At 41.6% G+C, this 14,700-nt stretch overlaps 1 protein-coding gene across 1 annotated transcript; it reads left to right on the top strand.

Annotated features, from left to right (window-relative positions):
• Positions 1–380: 380 nt before the first annotated feature.
• psmd2 (proteasome 26S subunit ubiquitin receptor, non-ATPase 2) lies at positions 381–13,117 on the top strand. Its single transcript, XM_080771826.1, has 21 exons — positions 381–582; positions 1,675–1,731; positions 2,033–2,197; positions 2,587–2,708; positions 3,472–3,696; positions 4,152–4,310; positions 4,893–5,037; positions 5,606–5,666; positions 5,936–6,082; positions 6,193–6,299; positions 6,516–6,643; positions 6,878–6,965; positions 8,246–8,408; positions 9,122–9,223; positions 9,404–9,549; positions 10,699–10,782; positions 11,068–11,236; positions 11,486–11,580; positions 11,728–11,854; positions 12,087–12,205; positions 12,800–13,117. The coding sequence occupies exons 1-21, from the start codon at positions 454–456 to the stop codon at positions 12,980–12,982; spliced, it is 2,721 nt and encodes a 906-aa protein (XP_080627952.1). The 5' UTR covers positions 381–453; the 3' UTR covers positions 12,983–13,117.
• The last annotated feature ends 1,583 nt before the right edge of the window (positions 13,118–14,700 follow it).

The following is a 14,700-nucleotide window of genomic DNA, read 5'->3' as shown; positions in this document are numbered from 1 at the left end:
TCGAATTAATTAATGAAGAATTGAAAATGGAGGACCCTTATGTAAACAAGTCGTAGTGCTTTTAGTGATTTTTAGGTTTTATCCTCTCATATTTTGTATTGACCTGCATGTAGGCCTATTATTATACTTTAATTGAACCGTTACTGTACCCTACCCATTCTACAAACTGTTAATACAATGTTCAATCAATTAATCAATCATTCATATGCAACTTTTTTTAGGAGTGCCAGTATGAGTATCCCTGGCAAATAATCTTTTCAAATGGGGTCCGCCGGCGCCATGGAGTTAGAAAGAGTGTGTACGTCAAGAACCAGTGGCCAACAGGCGGCGGTAGCGACATCTCATCTTCAACTCAAACCGACAAAGAAGTCGTATCTCACGCATCCATCCATCCATCCATCCTCTTCAGTTCGTTCACTTCAATGCTAACCGAGAGTCCGTAGAAGTAAAACTATGGAGGACGCCAAAAACAAAGAGAAAAAGCAGACCGAGAAGACGGAGGAGAAGGACAAAGAGAAAGACAAGGACAAGGCCACGGGGAAGGATAAGGACAAGAAGGCCACGAAGGAGGAACAAGAACTGGTAAGAATGAGTCGTTGTGTCCTCGTTGAGGTGAAGCTAGCCGTGTGTGTTTTTTGCCTGAGTCACTGCTCCTCTGTGCGACACGGAGGAGCAGGCCTCTGTCATTCAACACACACCACTACAGAACGACACGTTTAGTTAGTGAACATGCACATTGTACTCGTTTAGCCCTCTCTAAGGTCTCTGAAGAAAGTTCAATAATAAACTGCTGTATTTGCAAGTCATGCTGCTTGCTTGTTGTGTGTGTAAAACTCCAGTCAGCTAAAGCTAACTCCGGGTTAGCTTGCCACCGGCTAATGTAGTGAGTGACTGTTGACGTTTGCTGTCAATGTGTTTTCAAGATGTCTTAGGTCCAAGTACATAATACATTAAAAAACTCAACATTGTAGCAACAGTAAAACAATAGCGTAAACAACAAAGAAAAACAGCAATAATATACAATGGCAAATAATGAAATTTAGCAGCAGAAGAAATAAATTAATAAAACGGCACATAGTATGTACATCTACATTCGTCAGTTGTTTACGTTAGCCTGTTTATGTTGTATGACAGCTTAGGTATAACACTTGTTTGACCAAAAGTTACTGCATTGCTGTAAATCATTATGATTTAATCTGATATTCTGCGGATTGTGGTAACTTGTGTTTCTGGCTATTTGTATTACTGCCATACAATTGATTATTACATCAAAATTGTAATAGTTAGTACATAGCAGTATGTGGTGCATGCCACACCAACACTCTATTGCTTGTAACCGCATATGAGTGTTGAGTGAGTAACATCAAGATTTGTAAACTACTCAATTTATTTGGTTGCTTCCTAGCTAGCATAATCTGTCAGTGAAGCGCTGCCTGGTTGAAATCATGCATCTCTGTTATAACAGCTAAAGAAGTCCTTGTGTCCATTGCTTCTTTATGGAATGAGTTGCTTTTGTCCGACGTCCCAATAATCCGACATTACTAACCCTACCCATAACCCGCACGCGGAAGCCATGGGTGAGTCTTAACCGGCCACGTATGTCGGACTATTGGTACATCGGACTAACATATGCCCCCCTTCTTTATGATGTGTGATTATCTCTTCTCTCCTCAGTCTGAGGAAGACAGACAGCTACAAGAAGATTTGGAGCTGATGGTGGAGAGACTGGGTGTGAGTATAACAACTAAATTACAATTTGGGGTGGCCAAATGGAGACATTTTATTAACCAAATAATTGCTGTTTTACCCATTTTACCCCAGGGAATTAGCAGTATTACGTGAACACATGCACTGTATATCTGAATAATATTATCCTCGAGGGAGGGGGAAGACGGACTACTACAGATCTTGCAAACGGCTCTGGAGTGTAGGCTAATAATGTGGAGGAAGTTAGAAGAGGCCAGGGTTCACCATTAGCCGTAAATGACATTAGCATAAACGTACCTGCTTCTTCTTCCCCATTGACAACAAGGATACAAACACGGATTTGCACCGTCCTGCCCTAGAGGAACTACGCAGACTGATCCGCTCCTCCACCACATCCATGACCTCAGTTCCCAAGCCCCTCAAGTTCCTGCGCCCACACTATGGCAAACTCAAGGAGATCTATGAGGGCATGCCAGACGGCGAGAACAAGGTGAGCTGGCACCAGCTTGACGAGTTTAAATATGAGGCATGTTCTTCTGAGACCAAAAAAAAAGATACGTTTTACTGGGATGAGGCACAGGTGTCAAGACTATGCTGACAATTCATTTGTCTTTATGGAGTTTTATTAGATACAAAAAAAAATCCTATCACATCCCACGGGGTGACTTCAGTTTTCAGCTTCACCAATACCTGAGGGCTGGAATCGTACCTGTGACCTCTAGAGTCAGACTTAGCCACTCTGCTATGGCGGCCAATGTATAGATTTAATCGATTGTAACAAAATATTGATTTGAATTAAACTTATCGATTGTGGGGCAGTTGGCACAAAATAGTTTGAGAACTACTGAGTTAATGGATTGTGTTGCTTGTGTGCTACAGCATTTCTGTGCTGATGTGGCATCAGTTCTGGCCATGACCATGAGCGGTGAGAGGGAATGTCTCAAGTATCGTCTGCTGGGCTCCCAGGAAGAGCTGGCCTCATGGGGACACGAATATGTCAGGTAGGACAAAAGAAAGAGGCTCAACAGCATCTGTGAAGGGACACACCACTTAACACCTTGATTGCCCGGGGTTATTTAATCCATTAAATCAGAGCACCCAAAAATTTATAGAAGCGGAGCACTTTTACAGACGGACCGGATGTTATCCCGGATGTGGCTGAAGCAGCTAAATGTAGCCAAAACACTCAAGAGGCGATCGACAACAACGGGAGGTATGATTAAATCTACCGCGACTAGCGACTGGACCGCGCTGGGCCGTCTAACACATAATCTTTGCTTAGAATTGGACGGAATGATTTATATCAAGAGTTAACGTTTTAAGATTTTCGGTGTCGTCAGCTAAACAGGGGGGGAACATTTTCGATGACGTCCCAGCCTGTGGAGTGATGCGTTTTGATATCAATAATCTCCGTCCTATTAATCAATCTCCGTCTAGGCCTCTAGGGCATCACACCGTACTAATTAATAGGACGGAGACCTCCGTCATGACTGTCAGATTACAAATGACCAGTGGTGGACAGTAATGAAGTAACTTGATTTGAGTACACTTAACTACATTTTTGGTGTGTCTTTATTTGAGTATTCAGGGTAGCATTTCATAAATATTCTAACTGTTGTTTTTTTGTGTTAACACAATTTATATACAAACTAGTGTTTTACAAACAAAAATCAGAGGTGGCCCTTGCATAAAAGGAATGCCAGATGAATACTTCATCTTTATGTTCAATACTGTTATCTACATTAATACCGTTCTCTCTGGCAGGCACCTGGCTGGCGAGGTGGCCAAGGAGTGGCAGGAGATTGAGGAAAACGACAAGACACAGCAGGAGACGCTTTTGAAGCTGGTGAAGGAGATTGTACCATACAACATGGCCCACAATGCCGAGCACGAGGCCTGCGACCTGCTGATGGAGGTCGAGAGGCTGGACATGCTTGAGAACTACATAGACGATAACGCCTATGCCAAGGTCTGCCTCTACCTCACCAGGTATGTTCATGTTTCATGAGAATGTTCTCAAGGGCCCAGGTCTTCGACTCAGTGTCCGCTACTGACACTAGTGGTCCACAGAGCTTTTATGTAAGGGTTCCCTCAAAAAATAAAGCTAAAATCTATATTCACATTTAACTTTTTATTTTTTCTTATTTTTTTTATCCCACGATTTTGCAACCCATTTCTAATGTAATATGGTTATAATATGGTTATAATATAAAGATTCTTTCAGTTATGACTACCGGTACTCCAAATTTCGGAGCCCATACTACTATAAATGTGGGAGTCCAAGGATTCAAGTAGATTAAACACATCTGTTCTCGGCCTTGGTTTTGTCACTGGCAGGGGCTGCCAAACTGTGAAACTCTAGGCTTTGCTTGGAAGATTAATTCTATTCATAGCTTACGGTACACATTGTCTGACATCTCTAACTTGACAAATCTCCCTTCCAGCTGTGTGAGCTACGTCCCAGAGCCAGAGAATTCTGCACTGCTTAAAAGTTCGCTGAACATCTTCAGGAAGTTCAACCGCTACCCTGAGGCTCTGCGCCTGGCCCTCATGCTCAATGATGTGGAGCTGGTGGAGAACATCTTCACCTCCTGCAAGGACATGTAAGCCCTGGAGAAGACAATGTTGATCCTAATAAAGATTAACTGAGGCACATGTGGTCCCCTGGCAGAAGTAGTGCAGGAAAATGTAAGGAGTTGATTGTGAGTGTCCCTGACTGTGCCACGGTTTAATTTGAGGCCATATTACATATTCAGAAGATTTTAGGCCATATTACATATTCAGAAGAAGACATATTTTTGGTTTGTACAAGCTCTTAATGTTTTTCAGTTTCATAGAAGAGTAGAAGGAAAATAACAGGAAGGTACAGGGTAAAATTCAAATTTGGATTCGCAATTTGGATTTTCGCAATTATTTGCAATTTGGATTCGCACTTGAGTCGATTTGCACCAATGGGTCCCAAATTCTCCAATCCATAGATTAGGAAAGGCTGCCATATGAGTTGGTATATGGTTAAATCTAGGGAAAGTGGTGTGACACATACCAAAAGTAGATCACTGACCCTAAAAACCATAGAAATACAGTGGTTGATTACGTATTGCCCTTTTTTAACTAAGTTTTAAAGTTAACACTTAATCCCAGACAGGAAACGTGGATCATAGATTGGATGTGATTATGCCTTGCAGTGTTATTCAGAAGGAGATGGCCTTCATGCTGGGTCGTCACGGCATGTTCCTGGAGCTTAATGAAGATGTGGAGGATTACGAGGACCTGACGGAGATCATGTCCAATGTTCAACTCAACAGTAACTTCTTGGCCCTGGCCAGAGAGGTAGGAAACAATAAGTGTGGAAAATTACATTATCACGCAGACTGTGTTCTTGAGTGTCTTACCCTCTCTGCATCAAAGAATGCAGGCAGTAATGGTGATTTTAGAAATGGAGGATGATGTTGAAGGGGTAATGGTGTGGGAATATGGGCAGGAGATGAAGGATAATGGCCTTTTCTTATCTTTGAGCACTTGAGATCCCCAAAAAGATCAAGCGCAAAACCTGGGCGACAGGGCCTTCTCTGTGGCCGCCCCTACCCCCTGGAATTCTCTCCCCAAACACAGAGACTCAGAGATGCCCCCTCCCTCCCTCCCTTCAAAACCGCACTGAAAACCCACCTGTTTAGACTAGCCTTCCCAAGCTGACCTGTTTTTAACTTGTACTGTTGTATTGGTTTTAATTCTTAATTTCTAATTACTTATTTACGTTTTTTTTCTTATGTTCCCTCCCCTGACCCCCACACATATAAAGTATCTTTGAGTACTATGGAAAGCGCTATATATTATTATCACATCTCTCCCCGTGTTAATGTAATTTAATGTGTGTCTCACTCGTCCTCCCCTTACCCAGTTGGACATCATGGAACCCAAAGTCCCTGACGACATCTACAAAACCCATCTTGAAAACAACAGTGAGGATGTTTGTCTTGTCTTTTGGAACACACAATGAATCTGAGATTTGCGTGTGTAGAAGTAATTGTTTTTGCAGTTATGCTTACTTGCATAACCATTCATGTATAATAATACCAACAGTAGTGTGTGTGTGTCTTTTTTTTTCACAGTTCAAAATAATCTGCTCATAAATACTTAAAAGAGCATTGATTGCTACACTAAAGTTTTCTGAATGACAAATAGTTGTGGTCCATCTACCTATAACCATTGTCGTGTGTGTGTGTGTCAGGGTTTGGAGGCAGCGGTTCTCAGGTGGATTCAGCTCGCATGAACTTGGCCTCATCCTTTGTCAACGGTTTTGTTAACGCCGCCTTCGGTCAGGACAAGCTGCTCACAGACGATGGCAACAAGTGGCTGTATAAGAACAAGGACCATGGTGAGGGGGCACTCAAGTCAACTTTTATTCTTTTTCTCTTTTTTATTTTGACCTATTTTGATATTGTTATATGGTTGGGTGGCTCAATGGCTGTGTATTTGTGTCGACAGGCATGTTGAGTGCTGCAGCTTCCCTGGGTATGATTCTACTGTGGGATGTGGACGGTGGTCTGACACAAATAGACAAATACCTCTACTCCTCTGAGGACTACATCAAGGTAAACTTCAGGACAGAATTGTTGTAATTAGTACTACGGAGTCAGAATCAAGTAAAATGTGTTATTACATAGAGGTTGGACTTCGTTGCTTTCTACTGACAATACAGATCAGATGAAAATATTGTATATGCACCAAATTATACTAAACAAAACATTTACTGTTATGAGAAGCTCAGAGCCCTAACATCACTTATTTTGTATCTTTTATGTTTGCAGTCTGGTGCTCTCCTGGCCTGTGGTATAGTGAATTCTGGGGTCAGGAATGAGTGTGACCCTGCCCTGGCTCTTCTGTCAGACTATGTATTGCACAACAGCAACGTCATGAGGATAGGAGCCATCTTTGGGTGAGGAAGAAACCCTCATTTGTCATTCCGTCCAACCTCATCCATTTTTCTTCTCACTGACTAGCCAACTGGTCTGAAATTTGCACACTGGTATTACTCTTTTGGAAGCAGTTTATTTGCATTTGCATAGTTTCCTGTGTACTGGTAGCGTGTCTTAGATATCGTCTAAGTTGTGGTGGAAGTTGGGAAGTGTTGGCTTTGACATTTTACCTTCTGGTCGCTTTTGTGTTTCAGACTTGGCCTGGCGTACGCTGGCTCCAACAGAGAGGATGTTCTCTCACTACTTCTCCCTGTCATGGGAGACTCAAAATCCAGCATGGAGGTGAGCTCTACTAGATAGATTGTTATAGGTTTCATGTTTTAAGTAATTCCAACGTGTGTAACCTACATTGTTTAAGTGACAGATGCATGGTTTTGATATTGTAAATATGGTCGCTAACGTGGCGACTAGCACTTTGACAGCTCACCATAACTTTCCCTGTCAGTTGCAAAAACTGTCATCATAGCTTGTTTACAACTGAAACGGACTTCCTGTGCTCTGACTTGCTCATCAAAATATGAGCCACTTGTAATGATTAGTCAGACTCAACACTAGTTTTATTTCTGTCTACTTACAGGATGTTAACACTTTGTTTAACTTTAATCCAGCGTTCCACCACGTGTAATATGCTAAACCCGCTATTTGTTTAATGCATTTAATTCGCCGTATTTTCGTGGTTGAAAGCTGCAAATACTTCAGCGTATGCTCTAAAGGTAATCTCGGCAGCGTAGAATATTGGATTAAATAGCGGGGAACGCGGGTTATGCAGTAATACTGTTAATATCTCTTTTAAGTGCCTGGCTGTACGTACCATATTGTTGTGTCAGGATTCTCTAAATTCCTGTCTCAGCTGTTGGTACGCGAACGCGCCTCGCATGCCTTTGATCTGCCGCACAGCAAACGTTTTGACGACGCATGCGCACTGGCGCACCAGTAATGTGCACTGCTGTTTATTATAGTGTCTTGCATCATAAGATGCCCAGCCCACACAGACTTACAAGACACTTAGAAAATGTACATACACCACAAATACATAAACAGTTATGTATACTAGTGAACCGGAAGTGAAAACTCTTTATCTGTCTCTATTCGGCTCAATGCAATTAGACTTACCGTACAAAAATACTTTTATCTCGGATTGTTGTCTGCGGTTTTGTTCAAACCAAGCTTTATTCAACAGCTCATATCGCTAAAGAACCGATGACAGTGGTTACAAAATGTATTTTCCGGGTGAAAGAATCATCCGCCACTACACAGTACACAGTGTTTAATTGCATCCTTCAAAATAAGGGTTTTCACTGAAAAACACTGGTGGTGGAATAATAAATGAATACCTGGCAGTTAATGTCACATGATGATCACAGATGATCTCAACCTGAGGTTGAGATCCTTTAGAAAGTTTAGAGGGAGCTTTGGCATTTAGCTTAACATGACATCTGATTTAGATGTTTTTGGCCCATAGATAATGCAATTCATCTTTTAAGTCATTATCACCTAGCAATACCTTTTACATACTTATATATGATATAATATTGAAGTGCCTTTGTGTGTGTGACCTGCAGGTAGCAGGTGTGACGGCTCTAGCGTGTGGTATGATCGCGGTGGGGTCGTGCAATGGAGACGTGACCTCCACCATCGTCCAAACCATCATGGAGAAGAGCGAGCAGGAGCTCAAAGACACATATGCCCGCTGGTTGCCACTGGGCCTGGGACTCAACCATCTGGGTGAGAGGGGCCAGAGCTTTACTGCTGTTTTGATAGTCGTTTCTATTCAGTTACGTGTCCTTGAGGCGAGTACTGATTTCGCCACGAGTTAAATGGTCAAATGGTCATGCCCTTCGTGGCTTGGGAGCTTGAAAACCAGGCTTACACTGGTAGTCTTTCTCAGTATCCAGTCTTAGAGGTTAGTATAGGATATGACAAAATATAAATTATTTTGTGTTGCTTGAGATGACACATAGCTGTTGTTTTCGAGGAATTTAGTACAAAGGACTCCTCTTAGCAGACCTTGTATTGAACTGTACTTTCCTGTGCTTTCTTTCTGCAAACGAAAGAAGAAAAGCACAGGAAATACTTTATTATTGATTGAATAAAGTATTCAATCAATAGGTTATGTTGAGCTTCCATTTCATATCTCATAGGATTGGCTTCCACCTGGGAATGACTACCATGTCATTGCCTTTGAGGAGCGATCTACAGAAATGGACCACAGTGCATTTTGCGCTACCTTACGATGCGATACAATGGACCATTTGACTTAAACTCGTGGCGAAGTCAATACATCAAGTCAATTAGACTTTTAAAGGGAGATGGACCCAAAAGCAGATATCTTTACCAATATAAATTTCTAGCTCAGCTGTTGTAAAGTGCAGTTTTGTGTGTGCGTGCGTGGACTGTATGTCCCATAACAAACTCCATTGTCATTGTGTGGTGTTCAGGTAAAGGAGAGGCCATTGAAACCACTCTGGCAGCACTGCAGGTTGTACCTGAACCCTTCCGGAGCTTTGCCAACACGCTTGTGGACATCTGTGCCTACGCGGGTCAGCCTCACACATCAACACATCTTCAGACATCGCATCACTGGCATATTCATACAGTACAATTGCATTCATACAATGTATTAATGTGTTATCTCTCTCTCCCCTGCCTTCCTCTTACCTCCCTCCCTTTCTCCCCTCACAAATCCCCTCCCTTCTCCCTCTCTTTTCCCCTCCACTCAGGCTCTGGTAATGTGTTGAAGGTGCAACAGCTGCTCCACATCTGTAGTGAACACTATGAGGCCAAGGAACGGGAAGAAGACAAGGACAAGAAGGACAAGAAAGATAAGGAGAAGAAGGAGAGTACTGCTGACATGGGCTCCCACCAGGTAACGACATATGGACACATCAGGGCAGCTGTTGCTTTTTACATATAGAGTAATTGTGTATTTTGCAAAGGCTTACTATTTCCTCTTTCTGGGGAGAGAGAAGCCAACAATATAATTCCTCATTAGTTTTCTTTAACCACAACTACTGGACATAATAGCTTGCTACCTAAGTTAACAGCTGACCAACAAATCTACTGTTTGTTTGCTTGTTTGTTTTGGGGGAAATCAAGGAAACTGAATGTTGAAATACAATAACGTCTAGAATAGACTAGGGCCATTTGCACCAAGAAAGATTAAGCCTTAATCTGGTTTAAATCAAGGTTTATCTATTAATCCAGTTGCACCAAACTTTAAACCTAGTTTTCACTAATCCGGTTTAGTTTTAAACCATCCTTTTAATCTTGGTTTTGTTTTTTTAATCTTGGTTTTAATTTTCACAGTAAACCTGGATTAATGTCAATCCTGTTGCACCACTACTTTAAACTTTGATTTAAGTATCGATAAGGGATTAATTCTAAACCAGCAGGAGAGGAGGTTTAATTGAAAACAACATGGCAGCATATATACCTCTACATGTTTGTTGTTGTTTGGGAAACTATCGGAGGAAGTGGTGGTGTGTGTGATCGACGGAACAGATCTATAAACCTACCACGCACCACGGAGTGACCATACGTCTGTTTTTTTTAGCGAGCGAGGCGACTTTTATTATTATATATATTTTTGCTGCAGGCACTATAATTTCATTTAAACATTCTCAAATATGAATGAAATAGTAATGCTAATGATGCTCACGACTGCTGCTGTTTATTTACAGCGCAAAACCAAGATGGCGGACACACAACAAAGTTTAATCCATGAATTAATCACAGTTTAAAGTTTTAATCACAGTTTAATGGATTTTAATCCCAGGTTAAGGATTTAATCACAGATCTGTTGAGCAATGCTTAAAATTAAGTGGTGCAACACAACTCGAATTAAAATTAATCCTTGATCAACAAATCCCTGATTAACACTAAACTAAGCTTTAACTTTCTTGGTGCAAACGACCCTAGGTCTATGATAGTCGCAGAATGCACCATCCAGATTTTCACAAGACTCAGTGCTATTATTGTAGTGTGATGACAATGTATGTCTTCTGTGTGTCTTCAGGGTGTGGCAGTTCTAGGTATTGCGCTCATCGCCATGGGAGAGGAAATTGGATCAGAGATGGCACTACGGACATTCGGACACCTGGTCAGTATAGCAGCATTTCACCGGCTGATCAATATTAATTGCTTCCTCTTCTGTTTGTCCATGAATTAATCTGTTTATTTTTTAGCAGTAGTTTTCTTGTTCTCTTACCTCACTAGCTCTCCATTTTCCTTGTTTGAGTTTCATTGTTATTGCTTTGTTGGTTCGATATCTCACATCATTTTCTTAACATTTTTTTCCCAATTTGTGTCTGACCTAGTTTAGTTTTTTTTAAATATCTTCATATCTCTTACTGATCCTCTGATCATTTTTCATGTCTTTCTCCAGCTGCGATACGGTGAGCCCACCCTGAGGCGGGCAGTGCCCCTGGCCCTGGCCCTCATCTCAGTGTCAAACCCTCGCCTCAACATCCTGGACACGCTCAGCAAGTTCTCCCACGACGCTGACCCTGAGGTCTCCCACAACTCCATCTTTGCCATGGGCATGGTTGGCAGCGGTAGGTACTGTAGCATTATTTCCAACAGACATTAAAAGTAGAGCTATAATCCACAAAGAGCATTCGGACACATCTGTTCTTCCTCCCCCTTGTGGTTGAGTGCAGAGTGTAGCACCAGGGCAACTGCATTACGCAATATCACGTCCTTGGCAGTCAATGTGTTTTAATTGTACAGTTTTCTTTTACAAATGATAGTCTGAGAGTGTCAATGCCATATCACAAAGTGTATTTTCTGCATCTTGTCCTCAGGCACGAACAATGCCCGTCTGGCTGCCATGCTGCGACAGCTGGCACAGTACCACGCTAAAGACCCCAACAACCTCTTCATGGTCCGACTGGCACAGGTAACTGTCTCTGTGTGTAGTTTCAGTGTGTGTGCGCCTGCAAGTACATGCATGTGTTTGGGACAGGTACTGTATGTATTTATGCTTGGCATGTGTGCGTGCATGTTTGTTGTGTGTATGGCTTACAGCTCTCCCTTGTCTCTGCAGGGTCTGACTCACCTGGGTAAAGGCACGTTGACCTTGTGTCCATACCACAGCGACCGGCAGTTGATGAGTCAGGTGGCCGTGGCCGGATTACTCACCGTTCTCGTCTCCTTCCTTGACGTCAAGAACAGTTAGTCATTTTTCCCTCTTTGGCCTCCTTACATTACTCCCTCTATCTCCATACAACAAATTTGTTTCCTCCTCCTGGCTTTTCCCTCTAATGCCATTAAAAAACTATTTTTTTCAAATAAATTATATACTAACTATTTAGTGGAACATAACTGTGTATTCTGCCATGACTTGGTAGTGTAGAAGTGTACTGTGTTAATAATGCCCCCTGCTGTTCTCTCTGTGTGTTGCAGTAATCCTGGGGAAGTCTCACTATGTTCTCTATGGGCTGGTAGCAGCCATGCAGCCACGTATGCTTGTCACCTTCGACGAGGAGCTACGACCACTGCCTGTATCTGTCAGAGTCGGACAGGTAAGATTGTTAATACTGTATAACCGGCACTAAAGAAACCCTGGTGGTGCTGGCATTTGGACGAGATGGGTCAAAATTGTACACACACACACACACACACACACACACACACACACACACACACACACACACACACACACACACACACACACACAGTTGGGGATTGCAGCTTTAAATACATGGTAGAATAAAAAGATGGCAGTATCCCTGAGGACCAGGGCTGTGGAAACCTCTGTCTAGTAGGCATTGTGCTTAATGCTTCTAGGTTGACCACAGCATCTCATGGGGTTTCTAACACAAAACTTAACAGGATTCATGTTATCAGGCACATTTGTTGTAGGGGCTGGGGGAAAGGGAAGGGTCTAGTAGACACACAAGAGACTTTGGTCAACAAAGTACATTATAAGTTATGAGTGGTTATGGCTTTGGCTATTTTCAGACTGGCCAGATTTTTTAATGATCCTGATTGAATGTCCGAATAAACAAAGCCAGTCTGATCATAACCGTGTAGTCCTAAAGATCAGGTTTGAGGAACAAATTGTAATTGACTGCAGTTTTTAACAAATAAATCCTGTCTTTGTAATCTGTTCACAGGCTGTGGATGTAGTCGGCCAGGCAGGCAAGCCTAAGGCCATCACAGGTTTTCAGACCCACACAACACCAGTGCTGCTGGCTCATGGAGAACGAGCTGAACTGGCAACAGAGGAGTACCTCCCCGTCACCCCAATCCTGGAAGGCTTTGTCATCCTCCGCAAGAACCCAAACTATGAATCGTAGACGAAACACACACACACACACACACACACACACACACACACACTGCTTTCACATTGTTCTTTATTTTGTTTTTGTTTTTGTTACAGTGCTGTAAAAGTTTAAAGTAAATAAAACTTATGGTTCACTTGGTTTAAATTTATCTGCCTTCTTGCATGTCACTATTCAGTGTCTAATGGTTTATTTTATATTTAAGCCTGTCCCCTCTTAATTAGTGGATCACTTGTTCAAATAAATCTTTTGAAGTCAAGTGTTGTGCTTATATTTTTTCACTGTCTTTCTAACTGTAAAATATAGGGTTTTTATAGGGTTTTTTATTATAGCCTAGCCCTAGACATTCACCTCCCTTACCAAAGAGGTTTGTAGGCAGTGCGTTTATAGCACTAGTTAGAAATATAGGCAGAGGCCCAGGCGGTGGCGTAACCGTCTGGGCACCCGACTGGTAAGTCGCAGTGTGTACACGACACGGCCTTTACTGCATGTCTTCCCCCATCTCTCTCCCGTTTCCTGTCAGCCTACTGTCTGTCCCTTCAAAAAATCAATAAAAAAAGTAAGTAGCCATGAAGACCACAGGTGTTTTAGGTAGTAACTGACTCCATGTAATTATCTATGTTTTTAATTTCTGGATAATGTGCCATGTCAACATTAATTTTAATGACACCAAAAATCCAACATATAATATTTTGATTGTCCACAAATATAACCTTTCCCCTTCTTTTTAAATAATTTCTTTCACATTGTTATAATGATCATTAGACTCAACGCAATAACACTCCCAGACCCCCTCCCCAGTCAGATTTCAGAGTTTTAATGAATGTAGAATTAAGTGCAGGATGTAATTTACATAAAAATTTGAAGAACTGTTAACATTGTCATTTATTTGACATGTTTTGTTTTAAATAGTTTATTTTAAACCAAAAATCCTCTCTCTCACACTTATGCCAGTGTTCAGTCACCCTTCAATATTGGCCAAAGGTTGCCTACCCTTAACAATGCTATTATTGATTCATATAAAGCACTTCATACAGGCTTTCTGAGGCCTGTGGCCCACAGTTGCAAAGAATATTACATAGTCAGTGACAGTCAATGGGTCCTATTTATCCCTCTTCCCTGAATGAACTTAAAGGTGCTGTAAGCCTACAGAGATATTACTTTGTTAAAATAAGGGTTAAATAGCTCTACATTCCATTCTGATTGTGATCATTGTTATAGACTAGCTCCGTTTGGAATATGAAGTTCCAAACGGAGCTATACTGGAGTGTTCCAGCTATTTAAACAAAATATATTTTGAGGTCTCAATACCAATTTGAGATTTTTTTTGTCTAATTTTAAAGGTAGGGTGATACTTTGGTTAAAACAAAAAGTTTTTTGTTAAAAGGTTAAATCACTATTCTGATAGTAATCATTGCAGAGTGTTTGTTCAGTATTAGTAACAGGAGTCTCCCTGTCTCTCCAGCTCTTTGATAAACAGAAAATACATTTTCAGGTAGTGACACATTTTCAGGCAGGGGAGAGTAGCTATATCAGCTTAATTTTTTGTTCCAGTTCCAATGTTGTCTGCTCATTTCTTTGTCATAGCTTACAATTCCACTTGTTTAGTCTGTATCCTGACTGAGTTCTCTATCCTGATTGGATAAAATTGGTATCCTGAACTGAAAATGCATTTTCTGTTTAATAAAAAGCTGGAAAGACATGGAGACTCCTGTTACTGAACGGAACAA

The sequence above is a fragment of the Protomyctophum bolini genome (genome assembly GCF_963924005.1).
Source record: "Protomyctophum bolini genome assembly, chromosome: 9".
NCBI classification, from domain to species: domain Eukaryota; kingdom Metazoa; phylum Chordata; class Actinopteri; order Myctophiformes; family Myctophidae; genus Protomyctophum; species Protomyctophum bolini.
This window is presented reverse-complemented; position numbering and strand designations above follow the sequence as displayed.

Bases quoted from the DNA above. Each gene is read 5' to 3' on its own strand.
- psmd2 (XM_080771826.1), top strand. From the start codon at position 454: ATGGAGGACGCCAAAAACAAAGAGAAAAAGCAGACCGAGAAGACGGAG. The intron at 3,697-4,151 runs GTATGTTCATGT...TCTCCCTTCCAG, and splicing joins GTCTGCCTCTACCTCACCAG to CTGTGTGAGCTACGTCCCAG. The intron at 9,550-10,698 runs GTAACGACATAT...GTGTGTCTTCAG, and splicing joins CTGACATGGGCTCCCACCAG to GGTGTGGCAGTTCTAGGTAT.